We start from the raw sequence: 24,968 nt of genomic DNA, 5'->3' as shown, positions 1-24,968 counted from the left end.
TAAAGCTAATAATGCTCTTCAGTTTATGAACACCTTACCCGAAAGCAGATGGGAGATCTCTAACTGAGAAAGTGTGGCAACCTCCTTTTGAAAACGTAGGAAAAAGACAAAAAGAGCCTCCTAATACGATTACATGAAAAACAGCTACTAAGAATGTGGCTATTTGCACATTATTTGCACATTTCTCCTATGCCCGCTACAAGCAGAACGATCGACCACTGCATCGTACAGCTGTTTGTTTCCTTCTGGTTGTGACCACACCTTCTACTCAGAGAAACAGGAATATTCAACGCGTATTTACTAAAAGGTCTCTTTCCAGTTGGTGGCAAATTACATATAACAAGGACTTTTATCACGACAGAGAACGGAATAAGAGGATATGCTCAACGGTTAACAGGATACGCTGACCATATTTTCCCTGTTGTGTCACGAATTCTAGGAGTCATGAAAGAATACAGAACACTGGGATTCTTCATGAAATCTTGTGCTAGTCTACTTCTGGAACGATTAAACATCTGTGACAGAGAGTCTATCCACTCCATATAGGGAAACATTTATGTAGTACCATCAGTTAAAGCCTGAAGGAAAAGAACATCTGTTTCAACCAGTTTACCAAAACTAAACGTACAATGAGAAGAAAAAACATAACTGGAGGCAAAAAAAGAGGGTATGTCTAGCTATGGCATATACTCCTTCATAAATAAGTAAACAAATAATACTCTTAAGTCTTCTACGGTGCCTGTTCAGCCACATGCTTAACCACAGCTTGCTTTTAATACCGTATTAGTCTTTACGGAACAGGAATTAGAAGTCTGTGCCCAATTTGCACTCAAATAACTCCCAAGATCCTGCATCTTCTGCCCTTCGTCCTAGTTCTTTTCTCTTGTACGACTTCCTCTTCCCAGGTAGCAGGCACAAATAAAACAAACCAATAAAGTTCATCTACCTGAGCTGAGTTTTTCTGGAGGGGTGGACAATTCTGCCAGATAAATAAACTCCCAAATATTAGAGAACAAGAGAAGGGACACAGAACAGTCAAGACAGAACACTTTTGTTTTTGTCAATGTTTTTTTTTTTTTTTTCTTTTTAAATCCCAATCCAGCTCCTAGTAAGACTGGACACTACTTACAACACTCCTAGAACTGCAGAAGAATGGAAACACAATAGGGAGCGAGTGGAGGGGGGGGACAAGACAGCCCAGCGGCTGGCTTCAGACATTCACATACACAAAGCCAGCACTGACTGGAGTCATTAAGGCCCAGATGCCCCACTAATAGGAACAAACCCAAACACAAAGGTAGCACATGAAATGTATTTACCTATTTAAACACAGGCAGCTGGTCAGGCTAGAATGGGGAAGGTAACTGCTAATTCCTTGTACTACAAGGAAGGAATGGAGTAAAAAAACCCAAGCCCACGGGCAGGTTTTTGCTTTGTGAACCTCTGTCTGTGCTGCTGGTTAACAGTGGTAAGTATAAAAAAATCAAAGAAAAATAATCTATTTATAGAACAAGTCAGTAGTCTGAGACATTTAGAAAAAAGTAAAAACAAGTCCTTCTTTAAAAATGGATTTACTAAAACAACTGTCACCCAGGATGACCCCAAGCCCTCTGGCAAAGCCAGGGGCAACTTCAGCCAAGAACTGCTGCTGATTGTACACTGGTACACATCCAGCAAAGCCAGCAGGGAGGGGGATTTGCACTGCGAACAGGATCTGCAGACTGCTTGCTGGTATCGCTTGAGGCCATGCCCGTAGCCTGGTGATACTGGAAATAGTTGTGAGTGAAACTTTTCACAGAAGCACATGTCAGTGTAACCTCTGAGGTAAGTGGGCTGTCTTCTTTCCTTCCCATCTCTGGTACAGATCACAGAAGCTGGCGCCCTGGGCGCTGCACCTCCTTGCCAGCTCCATCCTGCGTGAGACAACGTTAATGCGCAGGAGTGCACAACTCTAAGCAAAGCCTAGAACAGGAGAGGGCACCCCTGGGGAAAGGGAAGCGCTCTGCTTTTCGCAAGCTCTGGTCTAGCTAGGCATCTTCATCAATTTGTTTTCTGGCCCTCCTCAGGACAGGAAGATCAGCTGTTCCCCACTAAGGAAAAACATTTGCTAGTGGAGTAGCGTTGGGTTTCTTTTTGGTAAACAGAACCTTTGCTGATTTCTGAGATCATGAGCTCCTCTGCCCTTTAGCTACTAAACAGAAATTAAAAGTAATTCATCCACTTGCTCCCATCCTTATAGTGTAGTGTTAGCCGCCTGGATACGGAGGCAACTTAACTCTCCTAAGACACTGCCCTTCTCACTGGGGTGGCATGGGGAGGCAAAAGATAACTTCCAAAGTCACCTCCTCTGGGCAACCTGGTGGGGCTAAAAGCTCCAGCCTGAGCCCACCAATTCCAGGCCAGCTCCGCTGCCAACATGTACTTCTAACACCCTGAAGCGTCTAATCTAACAGCCTCGGGTTTGCTCAGTCTTTAAGAGCAGCAGCCGCTCTCAAAGATGGAAATACTCGAGTCAAAACACCGGCTGGAGCTCCTAATGAGGCGGTGTCTGCATAGATGAGTCGGTACCACTGTGCCTTGACGTCCCCACTGAATGAAGGAAGCCACCTGTAAGGAAGGGACCAACTCCGCTGCAGGTCTGTACATCCTTGGAAGAGAAGCTCAGTGGCTACATCAGCTTCAAACCCTCTCTTTCTCTAGGGGTTTCAGTGGTCCATTGCCCAGCAAGTTCCAGCCACCGAGTAGTTGCTAACTTGTCTCCTTAAGATCTTCCAACGGTAGTTTGTAGCTCAATAAGAAAGGAGGAGGTGGCGCGTGAGCAGGGCTACTTGGTCCCTGCATGGGTTTCTTTGCACAGTTTATACAGATGTAATCCTCGTTCTCAGCCATTTCGGGAGAGACACCAACACAAACTTGATGAAACCACTCATCGCAGCCACCGTCGCACTGCACCCAGTCCACCTGCAAGAGATTGTATCGGCAGCATTAGGCACAGGCTCTGTGAAGAAAATACCTTCTGTTAAACCCACCTGATATAGTCAGAACACAAACAGGTTTTGGCACAAAGTGATGTCCTACAGAGTTTGTTTTTAACGAGCTCCTTCAGTTTAGGAAGCAATACCCTTCCAACAAACCTTGTCCCTATTGCATCCTTAGTCCAGCCCAGCTACAAGACTCCTACTAATGAGGGAGAAGATGCTCAGCTGCCCTAAAATGAAAGACAGGTACACCATAACACATTTAGGTAGGAGCATCTCAAGGAGTTCAGTGTAAGTGAAATCCTACAAATACGCAGGCTAACTTGCATGTATTCCCTCAGACTGCATTGTCAAGTGGTGGCTTTTGCAACTTCAAAATTACAGAAAACAAAGGGACTTGATTACTGCTGCTGGCCACAAAAAAGCCACTTGACTTTAGCAACTTTATTGTCATTCCACTAGCTGCACGCTATGGGCATACAGCAAGCCTCTGAATACCCAAGATACATAATAACTGTAACTCTAAAGCCACAGAAAATGTAAGCTAAAATATTTCAATCTGGGTTGAATTTTCTGTAGAGCAATCAGGAAAAGGCATAAAAAGTAAATTAAACTTTAAGAAGGAGAAAAATTAAGATGAATTACTAGATTTCTGTAATTGTCCAAGTAAAAAAGTGCATGTTAATTTGAGTCAAGGAGCAGAAACTGAGACCTGCAGGATAATAAACACAGATTCTTTAACATTCTGTTACAGCTACCAAGATTGTTACTGCTAGAGTTCTGCTTTTGCCTTACAGGGCAAAGTGAAAATGAAAATATATTAGCAAAACAACAGTACTGGCAACATAGCTAAAATTTAGTTTGTAGGAAAACTATTCCTGAACGTATTTTTGAAGTGACTAGGAACAGACAACTGCAGCTGCAGCTTCAGTCATTACATTTCCCTAGCTACCATTTTGCACTTGTACTGCATTCACTTACTGAATGTGCAAAAACATGTCCAACTTTATGGACAGACGGGTGTTCAAAGAAAAGCTTTGGTTATATAACTAAGGATATTATCCGGTTTCATTTATGGGAATTTGATGAGTCTAGTATGACCCTCTTTATAAGGTGAACTGAAAGGCACTCTCCTGCCTCTTGTAATCTCGATTCTTTTTAAAATGTGCTACCATAACCCAAATTATCTGTAAAGAGAACAGTTGTATCAAGATTTTATCATCTTATGAGCAATTTATCTTCCAGTCTAATTTCTAACTTTGGCTTTAGGTAAAGACTTCAGAAATGGTCTTCTAACACTTATCTGAACACTTGAATTCCACATTTCAACTCTGCAAAAAAGACCAAGTTTTTGATATTTATATTTGATCCTACTCTCCTGTGTAAGCCAGTGCTGTTTAGGGTGAATCCCACAGTTACTGGCAGTAGGGTTTTTGATTGTTTTCTTTAAAGCAGAAAAAACATTCTGAAAAATATTTTGTGAAGTTTGATCATCAATTAGTCCGTGTTAAAAGCTGACAATCAGGACAGGCACTGCCACAGAGAGGCAGATCAAGGTGTTTTTGTTGTTGTTTTTCTAAAATCGTAATCCGATTGGGTCTAAAATCACTGCTAATTCATCTCCCAAGAAAGCCGAAGCACTGCAGTGTGCAGATCCCTCAGTTTGCAGCACTACTGTTCACAGTCAGTATGCAAGAAATACAGGAAATGTACTTCAATTACATACTGCCCATTTCTTGCAGAGGCACAGAATGAATTCTTTGAATCAGACAAGGCACGCTTCACATTACCAGCAAATAACAATACCGAGCCCAGTTTGCAGAGGTTAAACTTCCAAACCAAGGCAGAGTGCTTCTTCCCAGACTCTATTTTTTCATCATCAGATGTTTTAAACCAGCTAAAGAGAATGAGATAGGTTTGCAAAGTTTTATTTACATTTATGGACCTACCCAAATACGACTCAATACTCTCATATTTCAGGTAACACTCTTCTTGTTGCTCATGCTGTTCAGCCTAATTATTAAAATGCACTGGGGTTTTTGTCTTTGCATGAAATTGCCTGGGACAGAACTAAGCAAAAAACTCACCTTGTCCTTGCAGGGCCTCTGGCAGTTTTGTGCAGCACACACAGCATTCTCATCATCCGACTCCTCAGCTCCTGACCAGTCATACTTAGAAGGAATATCTAGAACCTTCTTCTCTCTTTTCTTCTCTGTGCTGTCCTTTGTTAGTTCCACCTTTGCCACAACTGCCTTCTCTCGTTTCTTCTTTCGCTCTTCTTCCTTAGCCAGTTTCTTTGCCAGCTTGTTCAGCTCCTTTGTCTTATCCATGGTCAGTTTTAGCTTCTTTTTCTTGGGTTTTTCTAGTTTTTTCAGCTCTTTAGATTTTTGCTTCATATCTCCAAAAAACTGTTCTGCTCTCTCCAGCTTTCGTTTCCGCTTCCTCTCCGAAGAGTCTCTCCCTCTCATCTTCAGTGGTTTCTCATCCATGCTGTCATCCTTCAGAGAAAGGGTGAGAAGAGATTTACTTTTGTCCAAACACAAGTTTCCATATACTTTGTTCGAGATGTGCTTACTCCACCATTACACCTTGGTATGATGGAAGAAACTTGCTCAACAACATACTGTAACAAATTCTAAACAAAAAAAGGCTCAACTTTATTTTCACTGTACTAGAAAACCCTCAGTGGTCAAAGTTTAATGAATTTAAAATCTCCAGTGGAAAAAGTAAAATATCAGCAAGAGTAAGGAGGCAAAATAGGCAGTAACCACAACTCCCTTCTCATATTGATTTTCAATAAAAGTTAAGAAGATTAACCATTTGTTAGATGTTCTTGCTTATTTTTCATCCTAGGTCTGTCTTGTTTATTATTTTTGAGAGAAAGCAATTGCTATCCTGGAGATTAAGAAGGAACATTTGCTGAATTCTTAAAATGTATTATCAGCTCAAGCAAGAGAAGAATGCTGCAGATCCATTATTTGAATAGCTCCCAAACTGACACACACTATAAAAATCCTGGTGCCATTAACAGCTCGTAAGTAGCAGATTCTGATCACAAATAGCATTTAAAATTGGCAAACTGTCACCGCATCCAGAGCGACAAGTCCTATTTATATCAGCAAGATCTGCGTGTATAGCTCCTTTGTACAAACAAGCCTCACTCGATTTAGTTAACCCAGCTATATACATTAACTGTAACAATATTCAGAGATTAAGGACATACTGTAAGCCAGTACAGACAGAATCTGTTTACTGTACATGACTTAAAACATACCACCCTAAAACAAATCCTCCGACAGTTATTTTACAGAACTCTACCTATCTTGCATATGAATAGATGTAAAAGGCATTCAATTCAACACGAGCAGTTCTGGCCACACAAGCTTTCACAGGGGTTAACCAGAAAATGTTGAACCCTATCCCCTGCCATAAAGCTGTTCTTAACTATTAATACAAGACTGCGGCATGCTATTCATAGAGTGCTACTTGCTGGCATTCAAATTGTTCTTCAAAAAAATCCCATGCCCAAACCATTACATTAAAAGAGCATTAAGCTTATGAAGTGAAGTACGTAGGTCAAAGCAGGGCAATGCGGTACTTCTTGGGAGGCAGGCTCTGCTTTGTACCTCTGGCCTGTCTTGTGCCAGCTTGGCAACATCTCGACTTACCCATTGTGTTGGAGGGCACAGAAAAAACGAGACAATTGACCATAATGCCAGCGTAACCTCGCTGTTCACAGAATGTAACCTTCCACCTGATGTTACTGTATGCTACCAGAAGGTCAAGCAGTGTATTTCCTGTGCTGTTTAGTAACTCAAAAAGCAATCCCACACTTCATAACTACACACGGTCAAACTGACCCCTGTCTTCAACTGACAGATGATGAAGGATGGATTCCAATATAGCTTCAACGCAAGATTTTACTTTCTCATCTAACACACATCCCTCATTTCCACAAGCATTTAGCCACCGCATGAACGAGGCATAAGTAATTTGGATGAGACCTTAGAATCAGCACATATACCTGCCTCGTTCGCTGTCAGCAGAGCAAAGAGGTCAGCACATCTTCACAGAATATTAAGAAAAAAATGCAGTGTCTGTGCTATTCTGGGGAGAACCAGAATCTTTTTACTTATATTACCAAATCATGTTTTATTAAAAACAACGTTCTTTGCTCAGTAACAACAAAAGCTCGGCAATACACAAATATTATATAAGTATAAGCTGTCTATCTTGCAGGAAATACTTGTGTCTCTTTGGCAGATCAGTTCTGATTCCAAGCATAATCAAGAGCAGAATTTCATTAGCCTTTCTAGAATAAAGTTTGCATTTGGAATTGCCTGTCTGAAAAAAATGTTCCAAATATTGTTAACTGTAGTGCTGCACAGCACGAGTGATCAAGGACTGAATTTCCAGGTCTGTTATTCTGTTATTTTCTGGAATCTCCTATTCCCTGGCTATAACCCAACCATGTCAAGTATCTAAGCACTCGAGTATCCAAGATTATATCCAAAAGTTGTGTTGTTTTTTTTTTTTTCTATGCCAAGATATTTCTCCAAGTTCATACCTCCATTACATGAAGGAACCTGTCCTCAGAGGGTGGATGAGTAGCCTGTAAAATCCGCCAGATGTGCTGAGTCTCATCCAGTGATACCTCTAGCAGATCTCCTACCATCATGAGATCTTCCAGCTGAGCCTTTGCTCCAGGTGACAGCTCCAACACAGGGGGCTCCAGACTGCGAGGTACCAGAGGACTCTTCCGAGGCTGCTTTCTTGGAGTGCTAGAACCTTTCAGATTGGAGGCAAGTTGCAAGAGGATAAAAGGAAGGGGTGAAAACAAAAAAGAAACAACACGTTTCATGCACGTAATTAAGGAGGGAGACAATTCCAGAGGAAAATAAATGTTGACATAGCTTTATATATCAGACATCAGGAAACAGAACTTAAATGTTACTTAATGTTACTGTATCGTTCTTACAGACAGCATCTCCTTCAATTAGCACAGGTAACAGAGCAGTTCCCCTCTTTACTGACTGCTCATCCCAGCTGTCTTTTCTAATTTCTATCAATGCATAGAAAAGCAAATACCTTGAGAGCAGCTTTTAGAAGCAGATGAATATGCATGCTCGGCACAGAACGAGGGTGCAGTCCACATGTGTGTCACCACTTCCTCTGATTTAATAGGGATTTCCTCGTCACAAAATAAATTGGGCTCCAAGCTGCTAGAAGATTTTACACTGGCATTGTCCTGAAAAAGACCCACAGAAAATATGAAAAATCTGGATCTAGCAAATACCTATTTCCTACTAAATTCTGCTAGAGACCAACCAGTCCTGCTGTTCCCAAACACCTTCTTGGAAGCACCTCCACCACAGACACCAAGACCACTAAAAAAAGGTAGAAGTTAGACCCCTACTTAAACAGTAGAAGAATGTAGCAACTGTGGAGACAGGTGAAGTCAGATTTATAGCCAGTGTGTGAGAAACACTGGTTGAGTTTCTTCACTAAGCAGTCCCTCATGTAAGGTCTTCAGAAGTCAGCGCAACAACAGTCTTACACTTTGCCTAGATAATTTTGTTTGAAGAATTTGACTGCCAGACCGTAAAGACTGGCACAGTTTTGCAGAGTAAATAATGGCTGCCGTAAGAAGAAATGACTGAAGATCCTACAAGTGAATTTAAAACAGTGTGGTCCAGCAGAGGAACTAAGCATCAACAGATAGGTGGCCACTAAATAGCAATAAAATAAAATGTTGCCTTGGGATCAGGATTTTTAGGCAATTTTGAACTATTTTTAGATACAAACGCCAAAAGGAAGAGGGCTGTAATACTTAAGATTGTTGTGAACATTTTCAGGAACAGAATAATGATGGCATTGGCTTGTGCTCAACGCACTGTATAGGATGGCTACTTGACTTCTTAACTGAATTACAGAGACAAATATTACACATGCCTTACATGCAGCAGGTGGACTCATGAACAGAAGAGCGATTAGGAAAGCCTTAAAAATGGAAAATGCTTTGTTTTGGCTTTGTATTATAGTAGACAGAGAATCCAGAGAAGAAAAGTCCATTTGAGTAGATACCCTGATGTCTACTAGTATTCAATTCTTCCTCACCCCTGGAGGTGAGATTAATAAGGATAATCTCTTCAACGAGCTATCTACTTTCACAGCACTTTCCAGAATGTACCTACCCTACTACATTTGTGATAAAACTGGCCAACAGGTTAAACATACTCAGCATGCTGTGTAGTACTCAAATCTTTCAGAAAACAACAAAAACCAAGGAGGTGATTTAAAAGAATCAAAAGGCTGTAGAGGAGTTATTGACACTATCTACGTGAAGATTAGCTACGTGAGTCCAAACTGGACAACTCAGGACATCGCTCCACACAGACCCTGTCATTTCACAACATAAAAAGGGAGTTTAAGAATGGAAATCTCTCTCTGGGTTTCGGTTACATGTTTAGAAGGAAGTGAAGTACACTCTACTGATTTCATAACTAGAAGTGGGACATTCAGATTTATATTGCCCAGACGAAAAAGCAGAATATATATGTTCAGAATGAATAAAAGATGCTTCTCCCTACATAGTAAAGGTCATGTCCCCGCCCGGATCTTCTGGTTATATTATAACAGATTAAAGAAAGTGCAGTCAACAGGGAAATAAATAAAATATATTTGGTGGCTACAGACAACACAAAAATGAAGGCAATGAAATGTGAGGGAAAGTTACAGTCAATTTGATGACTGAATCAGTCCATTTGGAACAAATCTTAAAAGAAGATTTTTTTTTTATGAGTGCTATTGCACTCATAACAAAGTACTCGTTGGCTATAATCATGTTTTAATTAGAAGAAGCACAATATAACCAACTAGGCCTTTTCATGTTTGTTTTTGTAACCACTGTTGTACCTGAGATGTCAGAGACAGAGGCGTAAAACTACAGTCTATGGACCCTTAGGAAACCAAGGATTACTTCTATGGGGTCCACAGTAAATTAACAACACATTGACACACAATGCATCATAATCTATAAATGTTATTTTGTAAACACATCAATCTAGTGGAAAACATTTATAGACCATAAACTGGAAAAAAAAATTGAAAGTCAACAGTATAAAGACAATTAAATTCTGAGCAACTTTCCTATTTTCTTTGAACTCTGCTGCTTCTAGTTTAGAGCTGAAGAGAGTGGTTGCCTGTGGTTGCCTTCTCTTCCAATCACATTACTTGGCCTAACAAAGGACATTTCTGGTCCCTTCCTGCTTTGTTTTGCTATACTTTTACTTCAGGTTTTACATTTACATATAGTGATGGACATCCAAACCCAAAGGATAAGTAATGAATTTTGAAGTCATCACAGAATACATTGAACAGAAATTAAATTACACTCCTGCAAAACCTTCAGATCCTAACAAGCATATGCCACCTTTCTTGACATACGCTTTCTTTTATCACAGCCTCAGAATGTGCCACATCTATCAGAAATACCTTATTATTACTTCCAACGCAAGGAACCGTTAGCAGTTTTATTAAAAAAGAACTAATTTAATTAAAAGTTGTAGCACCCAGTTACAGTGCACTCTTGCTGTCCATTGTGAAATGCCAAGACAAATGCATGTAATTGCATAAAGCTACTTGGAGACAAAATACTAAAAACAGGACACTGAGGCAGATCATAGCTGAAAAATTTGCTGTCACTCCAGAAAGCTGAAAGATCTGCCTTAGAAGAATTTCCATGACCACGCTGAGTATTAAACTAGCATATTTTAAACTAGAAATGACACTATCACTAAAAAGAAATCACTGCACAGAAAGAAACAGTGGTGTTGCTTCTGCCTCTACACATAACAAAAGGACATTTCAGAAGTTTTGAAATGACATACATCACACTGAAAACACTTGGCCATCTCCGTAACTGCCTTTTCTTATGACTGTTCCTCTCCAGCTAAAATATTTTAAAAATCTAACTGCTGCTATCATTACTGAACTAAACTAGTTTTACAATACGATGCAGATCAAGTCCTGAATATTCCCACACACGAAGTTGAATAGGTATATCTCCTTTTCTATGGGAGTTGAAAGAAAAGAATGGTATGAAAATGTGAAAAGAAGCTCTGACATCAGGAAACTTTCTACACAGCATGAAGTTTTCAAAGACAATTTTTTTTGCTATAGTGAAAACTGATGAAGCTCTCCCCATAGACACTTATTCATATTTATGATTCATAATATCTCTGAAAAAGGCATAAAGACAATGTTCAACCTCAATGGTATTATAAAAACAAATCCCTTGAGAAGCATAGTTTTTTTCCTTGGCATTAAAAAGAACCTTTTGAAACTTGATCACAAGACATTTGGGAATTCTGAAAGAAAACACTACAAAACTTTCCAATACGCCAGAACTAAGACATCCAGATAAAACCAAGAAGTACCTCTTCTGCAACAGAAGCCATGGCAGAATGTACTTAAGAATAGCTTAAAATATTCTTGTATAAATTGAATTAATAGAAAACAGGTGTTCTGAGCTAACTCCATGCAGACAAGCCACACTGGATTACTTACCTTTATGTCATAGCCATATGTCTCCCTGATGTCTTCATCGGAGTCTGTCTCTTCATCATCATAATCCAAAGTCTGCCGTGGGGATGAGGACACACTCCCTATCACTCTGTTAAAGGCTGACTGCTGGAAACTAGTTAAGTGTCCCTAGGTGAAAAATGAAATGAGAATGAAACAATAAAGCTTCCAGAAAAACCTGTAAAAAAAAGAAGTTGAAATCATAGTCACTAAGAAAACTGTGATTCTTTTGGCCTGAGGACAACTGCCTGAACAGTGAAAGAAAAGTCCACTCACAGAAAGATGTGGAGAAAGAATGGGAAATATCCAAGGAAATAGATTCTTTCACACTTTATTTCCATGTTTTAGAGTAATAGTGAAGAGAAGGCTCTAGCTACTGTTGTTCAGTGCTACCAAATTACATCACCCTGCAGTTGTACAAATTTCTTTTGTACAATTGATTACTGGTCTCAAAGATGAATAGCCAACTGTAAAATGTGCCAGTGATTCCCTAGAGTACTCATTGAAATTTCCAAACAAGGTAACGAAATCCCAAGAATGGAATCCATTAGAAATTATAAATATGGACACCTTTGATTCTGTCAGAAGAAAATGGAATTTTGGACATCGAAGTAGCCACTACTTTACCGATCTTCAGGCCACAAGCTGGGTGCTACATTTGAACCACTGTTCCTTACAAACACCTTCAACAGTTGCCACTGACATTGAGTTCAGAGTAACAGACCTGCTCCTGGCAAAGCCTGTAACAGACTGCTAACAAGCTAACCACAACCCAAGCACTGAACTAGAATACCTCTAATTCTCAGACTAATCCTCCAAGGTTCTCCAAGAAGGATAAAGGATTTTAACACACTGAAGAAGGCCGAGCATGGTAAAGAGCAAGATATTCACATCCCTACCTGCAGGTCTGGGTTGGCTGCTGCTTTCTGTAGCTCTGCACTGATTATTTTCTCTGTTTTCTCCCGTGCTGCCTGCTCCACCATTCGCTGGCTGAGCACAGAAAGCTTGGCCAAAGCAGATGACAACTCATCAGTGGCCAAAGCCTGTCGTGCTCGGTCCTGCCAACTCATGGCACGTTCTGTCAAGCACTGCAGTGCCTCCCCTTCTGGCAGCCGTACAGGCAGCTTCTGCAGGGACACCAGCAGAGACAGTATTGTCTCAAGCCGCGGCCTTCGAGAACGCATACAAAGTGGACACAAAAACTTCACTTCTTTGGCCTGCCAACTAGAGCCCTTCTTCTGAGAACTTGTTTTGGGAAGGGGCACACAGCCACTATGAAACCAGTCTTTGCACAGCTCGCACTGCAGCATGAATCCACTAGCTGTTTTGCGACAGATACAGAATTTGACTTCTTCGATGCGATCCACCATAGTCATCTTGGCCAGGTTAGCTGCCCTGAGAGCATGCATGGCTTCAATCTCCTTCTGTTCCCGCTCCTTGAATACAGCCACCTGTCCGAAGACAAAAACAGGTCATGACCTTCACAGCTAGGAGCTCATGTTTTATTAGCAGCACAGAAAAAAGAAAAAAGCCATACCAAGAGATCTTCTTAGTTAAACTAGCCCAAAAGTTTGGAATTTTGTGATCTAGTTAAAACTCTTGTTAAAATACCTCCTCCGTTATCCGCTACGCCCGTGAATCCTTCTGACAGATACTAGATAAACATTAGCTCACATTCACCATATCCAGAAAGTTTCTGAAGTTCATAATTAAATCTGTCATAAGAACACCAGAAGAACAGATTCTGACTACAGGAAATCTGTTCCATTTATTTGCCTGTGAAGACTATGCAGCTGAGAACAGTTTTAATGCTGGCAGCAGCAGGAGCTTCTGAGTGACCACAGATCTTCATGAAGTAACTTGCATTTCCTCAGCATCTCCATTTAAGTAACTATAATGAAGAATACTAAAGTAAAATTGACTGTGCATAAGCCACAATAATGAGCTTGCATGTGTTTTCTTTGTTCATGGAAGAAGGGCAGACAAATGACAACAAAATATTGTGACAAGCTGCATCAATATCCTCCCAACAAGGAAGAATTAAATGTAACATTCTTCTCCATGCAGTTTCTAGAACCAAGTGCTTACAAACTGTCTGACATTTTTTACACAAGAATGGGGAAGGACAATGTTGAAGTAAAAAGACTTTCTACAGTAAGGCAGGTACCGTCTATGGTCAGCAAATTTAGAATTGACTTTTTAAATTTTTTAACTCATGTCAGTAAACCACTAATATCAATCGTAATAATCAAAGGGATGACTGCCAAAACAACTTGAAAAGGAATTTACTTCGATTTGGCATACTGCATAAAACTAACCAAATAAGTGGTGATATGGCTTAAGGGAGAGATACAGCTCATTCCATATGCATTGAAATCCTGTCAAAATAATATTAGTAATATTTGATGAACAGCCACACATTTTAAACCAAGAGCATGTAAGCCATCCATGTAGCCAGCTTCATATTACACACCTGCACTTATACCCCGAACTGTGCTTCCCTTTACTTTCGCTGCAATTAAAGTTGAACTATATTGTTGTGCCATACATACTATGAGATGTTTGTTTCAGCAAGGTGCATTAATCAGTTTTTCCATTAGATTTCTACACCGATTAGAGATAAGTTAAACCCAGGTATCAGGAGACGCTACCTTTCATTGCTCCTTACCACAGCTGCAGTGTCCCTGGCCTCTTCCAGCCCATCCTCCAGTTCACTTAGGGATTCCAAGTCAAGATCTTTCTCCTTTTCCTTCTCCATCAGCTCCTTTGCCCTCTTCCTCCTATTCTTACTGCTCCCATAAACACCAATATCAGTCCGAGGGCTCAGAACCTGTAACCACCAAGAAAACTTACACCGTCAGTTAGTCCCAATTAATAGTTTTAATGCGTTCCTTCAAAAGGAACATTTGAAGTTGTCTACACATAAAACAAGACCAACCAAACACAGAAACACAGGCTTCCTGCCTTTTCCATTTTCACCTGAGTACAGCTGAAGCTTCTTATTACACTGTATTATCAAAAGGAGGTGGAATCTTTTGTAACCAACCCATTCAGACTGCAGGGGACTACCAAGATCCATTTCTGAAGTCCGACACTGAACTGTCTGTGGCTTACCTGTAACAGACTGTAGCTTGAGTTCTTCTTCAGGAACGTCCTTCCCGTGCGCTCCCTCCAAGCCCGTGCAGCAGCTACCTGTGACTCCAGCTGTGGCAAGGCATCCAGACGCACCGGGATCGGGCGGCCTTTGGCAGACAAGTTCTCAAGCTGCTCCAGGTAGGCATAGTTGCTCCCATTCTGGGGTAAAAGAAAATTCTCTAATCCAAAGATTCTACCAATTTTATCACTGGCCGGTTTAATTTCAAGCTATACACTATTTTAGTCACTGACGAAAATAAGAACAGAATGGAAAGGAGAGTGGGGTTTCAATCTTACTGTTACTTTAAAAACTCCATCTCACTCAGTTTCTATTTTAACATCTGTTCTGACGTGGCCAGCTGGCTTAGGGAATAAGACATTTCATTTCTAGATGGCAGTCTTAAATCCTATCTGCTCCACAGCAAGATAAATTAAATATCTGAGGGGCTGACGTGAAGTCAGTTGGGATTCTTGCTTCAGCTCCCAATAAATACCTGATACAAGAATAACAGTTGCAGTCCAGAGATTAATATACAGGAATATCACAGAAACCATGTCTCTTTTGGACCAAGTTATCTGGGTAGGACAACGGAAAAGTGGAGTGTTCTACTGAACTAATGATACCATAACTTCATCTATTTCAAGACAGAAAATAGCCATCAGTGCCATTAAATCTTATACCACAAAAATGTATTAAACACATTTAGGGGAGAAAAATAAAAACGTTTTAATAGCCAACTCCAAAACTGAAAACCTTTAAGCAGAATCTCCTCCACTGCAGCTGAGTATTTCCAGTGACAGTGTGTAGAACAGTTTCAATAATAAATAAGGCCCCACTAGAGTTACATTTGTATCATAACAAAACTGTCAGCTTTTACATCCCCCATGAAACACACAAAAGAAAAGGAAATAGAAATTGGATAGCCAACGGGGAAACAGCAGCACAAAAAGAAGAAAAGAAATTGAAGCACACCATCTACGGTAAGCATATTTAACAGCTATGGCAAGGTTTCCCTTCAGGTCACGTTTGTGGGTAAGGGGGCTAGGAATAAAGAGCATGTCTAAATAAAAGGATGCAAGCAGAAGATTCCAGTCCCTGCTGTCACCCCTACCTGAATGGCCTCCACTTTGGCTGTCCAGTCTCTAGCCCGCTGCAGGGCTTCTTTCAGTGCCAGCACATTGGGCAGGTAAGCAGGGATGTTCTTTGCTTCATTCACGATCCCCTCCAGAGCCATCATACTTTGGCGTGGTCTAGAGTAAGAAAAACCCGATTCCAGCCTTCTCTCAAAATGCCAGTCAACTAAAGCCATAAATTTGACAGGCTGGTGATGCAATTTCATCACTACACTGCAGTGTAGGATACCATGGCTCTATTCTGGGAGGGTGCTACAGGCTGCCAAGTAACAGCAGAGGTCAGAAAGCTGCTGGACTTTGCACAATCAAGTTCAAAAGGGCACAGCATCAGAACTCCTTAACATTGAGGAAACTGTCGTGTAGCATACTCTGTGGTATTTTTTTTTCATTTGGGGGGCAGAGGGGTAAACAGCAAAAACAGCAGCAACACTCACACCCTCCTGCCATCGTACAATTCAACAGGGAGTCAACTCTTCTGCAACTCATTAACAACCTGAAATCCAACTTTTGAGCAATCAAAGTAATATACTGCGGCTTCACAGCCCCTACTTTTCACCACACTCCTTGAAAGAGGCTGAGAATCCCTGCAGTGTGTGAACTGTAAGAAGAGTTTGCAAGGGAACACTCACCTGGCCTGCAGGCAGACCTTGGCCTTCTCCTCCCACCTCTCTGAGACTGTCAGCAGCTCCTGCAGCTCAGCCATGGCTTTCTCTACAGCATGGTGTGGTGCCAAGCCCACGCCTGAGTCAATCAGCTTCTTCATCACATCTAGGGTGACCCTCTGGGGATCCAAGAGGGTGGACCTCACCTCATCCAGCCACCGTGCCTGCTGCAGTTCCTGCTTCAGCCTTGGCAGTTCAGGAAGTTCTACATAAAGGCCAGAGCCCATGTCTATCAACTCTTGCAGCTTGGAAGAGTCTGGGATCTCATCCATCATAGCTTCTTGGGCACGCTCATGAAATTCTTCCACATCATCAAGCAGATTCTGGAGTAACATACAGTAAAGAGCGATCAGGAAAAAAAAAAAAAAACAAACAGAATCAGAACAGAAAGTTGACTGCAGGATCAGTCAGCTGTGAATTTGTATGGGATCATTATATAATCAGCCAAAGCTTCTACAAACAATGTCAACAGCCATCAAGTCTGGCATAAGTCAGGGACCAGCTAAACACATTTGACCTAACATTTCATGCACTATGCATATTAGTTACATCAAACTCTGCACCTAAAATAGTATGGCTGCGACTAACTACAGATCCCAACAAAACAGAATATTATGGACTGCCCAGTCAATGTTAATTTCAAAATAGTGGGTTGAGGAGGGACTTCTGCAAACATCTCATCCTTCCAATTTAGTGTTGGAGGCATTACACTGATGATGGTAACACACAACAAAACACAACGTGCTGAGGAAAAAGAACAAGCTGGAGTCGTACAAGGACATGAAAACCAAAATATCATTAAAAGAACAATGGTCAGGTTTTAAAAGTATGCCCACCACTTAAATACGTCAGGGTTTTAGCTTATAAAGGAAAATATGAAAATACAAGCACCCTCTAATGAAAGGAGAACTTCACAGAAATCCAACTGCACTGCTGCAGTTGTCCACATCCTCATGTTTTGGAACTTCAATGAAAAAATCAAAGAAACAAACTGACAGGAAAGTATCTCTGTGGGAGATTTATTCAAGGACATTCAACCAGTACACTCAATTGATTCACTCCTGAGACTCTTACAGAAAGATATTACTGATGGCAATTCAGTAGCAGAATGAAGAGCAAAACCTGCATTTCCTATCCCATAGCTTATTGCCCTTTTTGTCTGATGCTGCTTTTCACGACTGTCTGGAAACCAGAAGACATTTAGAAAAAAAGAACAAGACCCACATTATAAGGATTTTGATGTAGGGAACATATGCTGAACGTTCCATAGCAACAACAGTAAATTATTACAGTCTAATAATTATAATGGCTTTTGTGTTAGAAAATACTCATCATCCAACATGATAATTATTTTGCAATTCATTATGATGGATAATTGCATTCAAATGCCATGCTCAAAGTTAGTGAGTGCTTAGGCATAAATGATCATTATCTGACTTCATTCAAAAACTAAGACTATGATTTTTAACCCACAAAATGATAATCTTTATCTATTTTACTAGCTAGTGACTGTTGACGCTTCAAGGACACACACATGCACAAAGTACTTCAACAAAACTAGTTCCCTAACGCTCAAAAAAACCCCACAGCTTTAGAGAGAGACCAGCTGGGAGACAATATTTAGACAAAAATATAAATTTGAAACTGTTAAAAGAGTTTACAAAACGGATAAAAAGCCTTAATAAACCACCCAGAAAAAGGATGCAACAGCATGGAACTGCTATATAATAAGTGACAATCAGAAAACTGGCAACGAATATAACGATGTCCTCAACTCTGTCATCTACGGATTATGCCTTAAGTAGAAGCAGGTTTTAAATACATTACAATCAAATGGCTCTTAACAATCTTACGGGTCCATTAGTAGGTGATAAAATTTCACAAGGCAGACAAGAAAATGCACTTTTTGTATTTTGTTTTGTATTTGGAAAGAAATGCACTAAGATCTTCCTATCATACACCTTCCACTCAATTAACTGCTGGGAAACACATTCAGAAACATCTTTGAAGGATAAAGATTAGAGTCAACAGGCCTGGATAATCAGAATCCTGCAGTCCTACAGAGCTTACTGACGGTACCTGTTTTCAGCAACAACACCACCAATATCATCAAGACAGGAAACAAGTCCAATGTTAAGTCTCTCTGCCGTATCAACATCAAAGAATCACGGATGAAGAAGGTCTTAACCAACACTAGTAAACACTTTGACAGAAAAACAAATCTTTTCAAACAAGACTAACTCGATTATGTTCTAAACTAGATACTTGGTTATGTAGAAGTAGCTGCACAAATGGTAATATTTAGAATTTTAGGGCCTCAGTTTAGCACTATAAAACATTCTTCTTAAAACTGTATCAACAGAGATCATATGAGTTAATAAATGGTTGACATACATCAAGAACTGTTTATCAGAAAGAAAAAAAAGAAAAGGATGTTTCTTGAATGTTTTTTTTCTAGAGGCTGGTTAGCAGGCCAAACAGTATTTAACATTTCATCAGTGATACAGAAACAAATTAAGATTACTGCTGAAAACACTTGCTGTGATAAAAACTGCCAGCGTGATAAATGATAATGGCAGCCAGGGGTATCAGTATGATCTGGATCACTTATTAGTCTAGATTCACTCAACGACAGGTGCACAGATATATACGAAGGACAAGAAATGCAGGCCAAGCATACAGATTAAGTGGGCTATAACCTGAAAAGCAAAAGCTGAGAAGGATGTGATGTGAAGAATTCCCAATGTACTACTGCCTCCCTGCTCCCATAAAGGAGCACACCAGGATAACCTTCAGAACATATGAAGGGTATGATTTAATAGGAAATTCCATTACTATAGGCAGCATTAAAGATGCTGGAATAAGAGTAACTGGCTGACTGAGATAAAATCGGGCTGCTTGGACAGTTACAGGTAGAAGGGATCTTTTAATCTTGGTGTAGCTATAAGACCATCACATCTGACTGTGTCAAGGTGCAACAGGCACCTTGAAAGTCTATGTTCACATAAAATGCTTTGTTTCAGTTGCCTAAGTGCTGGCCACCAGACCTGATACCCCTGTCTGAGACTGCCACACAAGATCTCTGGTATTCTTCCAGAATGGCAATGGAGGCCAGACAGAACAGCTTAGAGCCACTAGATATCCAGGTTTAGGTGACCAAACTGAACCCTACACATCAAGCTGCTAGGACTACACGAGCACGCTAGCATAGTACAAACACCATGGCTGCCCACTTGCAGACATGCTTGCAGATGAGCAGGAAATACACATCACCATTCCAGCATGGACAGATGGCAACATGTCATCAGCACAACTTCAACAACACTAAGATTACCCAATAAGGCAGGCTAAATGTATCCAGAGTCTTTTACTTTTTTACGAACTTCACTACAAAGCAACTACTTGCTATGAAACACCCCATTCAATTCATCTCTGTCAGCGCAGGACTAATCCTTAAAGTAAAGTCTTTCGTCCTTTACACCAGGCAATGTTATCTGTTAAAAAAAAACACTGAACAAAGCAAAAGGCACATCACACTTACAGTATATCCAAGGAAGAGATGCAAACTTACCTTTACTTGTCGGGCCTGGCTGATAACACAGGGTAAGCTAAACAATTGCTGCACAAATGCCTTCAACTCCTCCATCGTCAGCTTGGTTCGTGTCCTTCCACTGTCTTGGCTCTGTCTGCTGTGTGAATGGACAAAATGAATATTATATGAGAGACAGGATGATGATCCCTGGATTTACTCTCACTGACAGAAATCTATCAAGATTACTGAGAAATTACAAAAAAATTCTTCACTTCAAAACTCAAAAAAAGCCCTCCCAAGAATTCCAGTATCTTAAAAACTAGATTTAATGTAATTCCTCTAACCATCTTCAAGAGAATTTACCCAAATTCTTTGAAGTAGGAGTGTCTAGATGACTTTCCAATTGTGTTTATTCCAAATAAGTAAAAGAACATAGCCCCAAAAAGCAGCATGAATAGAATTTGGGTGGGTGGTTTTTGTTTTTTTTGTTTTGTTTTGTTTTGTTTTTTTCTCCAAACTACTTAACTCTGATTAGAACAAAAATCCCAAACTGTTTTTGGTAGAATACTGGTCACAGCTTCATAAGATAACCAGGGCAAGTAAATGGCAGGTAGAATTGCTTTCTCTCCTCCTGTAAGCCAATGGATTAGACACAAAATGCCACTGGTTGAAATAAGTAAGGGAAAAAACACTGAACGAACTACACAAATCTATTATGCAGCTACATGAACTATATAAAGTCCCAGGTGCTTCAAATATAAAGTAATTCAAGATGCCTCAAATGTGAGGAAACAAAAAGGGAAAGAAAAGGAGGAACCCCTCCAAAAATTACTCAGGTTGATCAGATGCAGATAAGGACAAATTCAGGAATTGATGAAAACAGAAATGAAGAACAAGACTGCTCTGAAGCACAAGACCTACACATCTTCAAGGACACATTCAAAACCCCTCCAGATGAAAGCAGAAGCTTTTTTTGTAATAAAGGTCTCTGTGTCACATGGGAGAGAATATAGTAAAAAACAAAACCTGAAGAAACCCAGCACTCAAGCATTGAAACCTATTCAAAAAAAAATTAAAAAAAAATGGAAGAAGTCTCAGAACACTTGATACTTGAAATGAACACCTTCAGAATTCAACTCCTGGGCACCTCTAGCAAGGGATGTATCTACCCATAACGATACTGGTTGAGGTTATGGTTAACAAATCTGTGGGAACTGTAAAAAACATTTCTGGAAGTGAAGGGCATGGAGTTAAAGATCATCAGTGGTGATGATGCCACAACTTCTGCAGAATCTTTCTCATCAATTCAGATTTTGAGCAAGAGAAATGCAAAATGGTATGCAGGAAACCGTATGGGCCAAAAAATAAGGGAAAAAGAAGTAACACTGATTCCCTGTCTCTACGTTGATAGCATAAGACATTTCCAAGGAACTAATTTCAGCAATGATCCTCTCTTGTAGTCAGCTTGAGGGACAGAGCTATTTCCAAGATCCATGTGGGGTATGTACTTGCTCAAGCAGTTGACTGCCATGACAGGCACTGACAAGAATTCTTGGATATGGAACAGCAATAAGCTCTGGAAAGAAGTCTTATTTTCTAAAGCTGTCTCACTTGTTGCCAGAGAACTGATGAAACTGGCCTTGCAACAGGAAAAGACTGCTACAGAGTAGAACATGTCCTGCAAAGACACTTCCATCAAGTATCACTTGAAGCAAGTATCACAAACCAGATGAATGCAGCAGAGTTGTGACACTGCACAAATTAAACACTTGGTATAAATTATCACTGGCAGGCACAACAGTCTCGCTAGCAGGACAGATTTTAAAGACTGAAGAGCTGTTCCCTGCTAAGCAATCTACATTTTATTACATTAAAGAAAAACAACATTCAGTCTTTCAACCCATGGACTTAAATATAAAATTTAGATGAATCATCACATGTAATTATGCTATCTAAGTCTCAGAGAGAAAAAAAAATACTGCAGGCTTGATTTGCTATGACAGACAGTGAGAAGGAGAGGGAGCTGCACTGGACCTGCTGCGCCTCCAGTACTCTTGTGTGTGACAGTGAACGGAGCACAGAGCTCCAAGAGACACCCCTGCAGGAGGGCTCCCTCTCCTTCCACAGCACCCTAGTGCTCTGTCCCTAGTCCAGACACAGACTGCCACAGCACTGCGTGCTGCACAAAAAGGTACAACTACCCCTGCCTATGAAAACTCACAACTTTCAGCATTAGGGGAGAGAAAAAGCATTGGGGTATAGAACCCATCGCCACTGTTTTGTGTCACCTTTTTTTCTGTTTTACATATCATCAGATGCTACATCGTTACCTACATCTGGATCATGGCTTTATTGCTGCTTTATTCCCTGCCAAGTAGTTCAGTTTCAACACTCATTTTTGATTTATTTATAACCTTATCCTTTGTGTAAATGTGACCCACCTCAGTGTATTAAATATGAGCATAAATGGTAAAGAACAAGCTGAAGGCAACCTCTGTATTTAAACTTCCTAACACCATTTAAGGAAGATTCAAAATATTTGCTTTGGAAAACTTCTCAAACCTCAGTTTTGTATCACATTGCGATTTAGCATACAACCACCCTTAGGCTATGAAAGTCTTCTCTTGACCCTCGGGATTCATCTTAGGTCAGATACACCACTGAAAATTGTTGGTTCTTTCTAACGGATCTACTTGTTGCAAAAGGCCTGGAAATGCACCAATTAACTGGAGGCACGTCCTTGGAGAGAAGGCTGACATACTCCAACAGCTGGAGGAGGAAGCAGCAGCAACAGATCCGAAACATCTGGGAACTACCAAAATGATTAAAGTTTACCAGGAACAGGGCAATACAACAGCTGTAGCTCTGCTTCCTTCACCCAGACCAGAGTTCTAAGTGACCATACCTTTGTGCTAGCAGGATCCTACAAGCAATAAAAAACAAACACAGGGGCTTTCTTTTCCCTGCTCAGATTCAGCAAAAATGCTTCTCTATTCCAAAGAAGAGTTTTCAAGGTATAATACCTGATGTAATTGGGCCTGTGGTATAACTCTAAGATTTCAGTTTTCAAATTGAAGCAATGATGATGCTTTAGGTCCTGTGTAGCAAAGCTGGCTATTATAATTCACAAGATATTCACTTTTCACCTCTCTCCCTTAAATAAGCCTTACATTTTACACCAAAAACTATGCATGCAGAAATACAGAGTCAACTCTTATATTCAACATAGGAAATCCAAGTTGAGAAAAGTTTATCATACAAACTTTGGCGCAAGAAAGGTAGTTACTTTTCTGTGGTTAATTTCTGTCCCCAGAAATTCAGAAAAATACCTGATCAGCGATCAAACAATTTTTCTGAAGGATTTCATGTTTCAGTACGTAGTGGAAAACAGTATGTTTGACACACTCCAAGAGCTTTTAGGCCCTTTGTGTCGCTGTATCTGTCTCCCCAACCCCTCACTACAGGCAAACACCAAGAGAAGTTGGTAGGAAGTGAGAAACTCAGGGCTCTTACATTTCCAAGTCCAACCAAATAACAACTTTAGAAACTTTAAGGAAAAAGTCTGTCCTACCTGTGTTTTTGCTTTTTGCTCAGAAGCAGCTGTGCTACTGAAGCACAGGTCTCTGCTTCTTTCACTGCATCTCTCAGCTTGCGGAAGAGATCATTTTCTGGGTATTTTCTGTCTTCAGCATCTTCCAACATCACTCTCAACTCAATTACATCTGTAATAATAACATATAGTTTGTATGCAGAAACAAGACATTTTAGATCGCTTCCAAAGCCTTCAATCAACATTCCAACACGCTAGTTCAATTTGAAATACACAATGATGAGTGGTATTATACTCTCAGTTTAGCTCATTTCTTTTTTCCACTAAACAATACACAGTGTTTTCTCTCATTAAAATGAGAACACAGGGGAAAAGGAAGTGGGACGTCCTGAAACTCCTGCAATGAACAACAGAAGTCTGACCTTTCTTGTGGTTGAGGTTGGCAGACAGAGCTTCTGTAACTCTACTGACCCAAGTGTCATAAGACTGTGCTCTAACTTTCACTCCATACAGCAAGGAAGGAAGGTCTTCCAGTGGGTACCGGTACCTGGAGATGCAGAAAGAAAATCAAGCTAGAGTATTAATGCTCACACAAAACCCACGATATTGCTTATATTGAGCTCTCCAAGCTACAAAGCCAGAAAAACAAATGCAAAATACCCTCTGCCTTGAATGCAAGAATCACGCAAAGAGGATAAAAACCTCTTCAATTAAAGGAAGAAAAGCATCTCCAAATGTTATATTTGGCCACTGCCTCCAGCACACTACACTATTGGATCTGGAAGAAAAGATTAAAAAAAACACGCTTGTGTACCTTAAACACTTCTTCTGCATGGGACATGGACATAAATCAGATGGATGGTATAGGCACACCAGACGCTCAGGATTACAAGAACACGTAAGAGCTGACAAGAAGCACGTGGTTCTGCAAGCTGTGCACTGACGCTCATCATCTGGAACAAGTTCAAACACCTCTTCTTCAGACATCAACACTCCCTAACAAAAAAAATAAGACACTTGCTACAAACTCTAATCCAGGCAAGACAGGAAGGGAAGGGGGGAGCAAAAGTCCTTTTGCAAGCAAAGTAAAAGAGTTGCCTTTTCTTACTCACCATCTGTACAACAGATTCCCTTAAGCGTGTTTCTTCCTCTATCATTAATGTCATCTCCTTGCAGACCATGGCAGCCAGCCCAACATCCAAGCACTCTGGATCTGCAGCCATCTTGAAGATCAGCTCTTCGTGGGAGAAAACACAATGACGTCCTAGCCTTCGGTAATGACTCACACACTGACGTCCAATTGGAAGCTACAAAAAAAAAAACAGAAGCAAAACCCATGTCTGTCATTTTGGGAAAAGACATTTCAAGACCATCTCTTACCCCCAACTTTCCTC

The 24,968-nt window shown here is 40.4% G+C and overlaps 1 protein-coding gene across 2 annotated transcripts in view; it reads right to left on the bottom strand.

Annotated features, from left to right (window-relative positions):
* Positions 1-280: 280 nt before the first annotated feature.
* The window catches only part of KDM5A (lysine demethylase 5A), a 47,722-nt gene continuing 23,034 nt past the window's right edge, over positions 281-24,968 (bottom strand). Inside the window, exons 14-28 of one of the 2 annotated variants that reach the window (XM_068661230.1) lie at positions 24,687-24,881; positions 24,389-24,570; positions 23,997-24,121; positions 23,596-23,746; positions 20,064-20,178; positions 16,460-16,815; positions 15,809-15,947; positions 14,676-14,855; positions 14,230-14,391; positions 12,461-13,012; positions 11,547-11,690; positions 8,067-8,226; positions 7,546-7,766; positions 5,066-5,476; positions 281-2,961 (exon numbers count right to left, since the gene is read on the bottom strand). In XM_068661230.1, coding sequence (XP_068517331.1) covers positions 2,749-2,961; positions 5,066-5,476; positions 7,546-7,766; positions 8,067-8,226; positions 11,547-11,690; positions 12,461-13,012; positions 14,230-14,391; positions 14,676-14,855; positions 15,809-15,947; positions 16,460-16,815; positions 20,064-20,178; positions 23,596-23,746; positions 23,997-24,121; positions 24,389-24,570; positions 24,687-24,881 — 3,306 coding nt within the window. In that variant the 3' untranslated portion in view covers positions 281-2,748. Of the gene's footprint in view, positions 2,962-5,065; positions 5,477-7,545; positions 7,767-8,066; positions 8,227-11,546; positions 11,691-12,460; positions 13,013-14,229; positions 14,392-14,675; positions 14,856-15,808; positions 15,948-16,459; positions 16,816-20,063; positions 20,182-23,595; positions 23,747-23,996; positions 24,122-24,388; positions 24,571-24,686; positions 24,882-24,968 lie in introns of both variants that reach the window. The other variant, XM_068661229.1, reaches the window with a different exon arrangement.

Source organism: Anas acuta, chromosome 1 (genome assembly GCF_963932015.1).
Source record: "Anas acuta chromosome 1, bAnaAcu1.1, whole genome shotgun sequence".
Lineage (NCBI taxonomy): Eukaryota > Metazoa > Chordata > Aves > Anseriformes > Anatidae > Anas > Anas acuta.
Note: the sequence above shows the minus strand (reverse complement) of the source record. Positions and strands in the feature narration are given on the sequence as shown.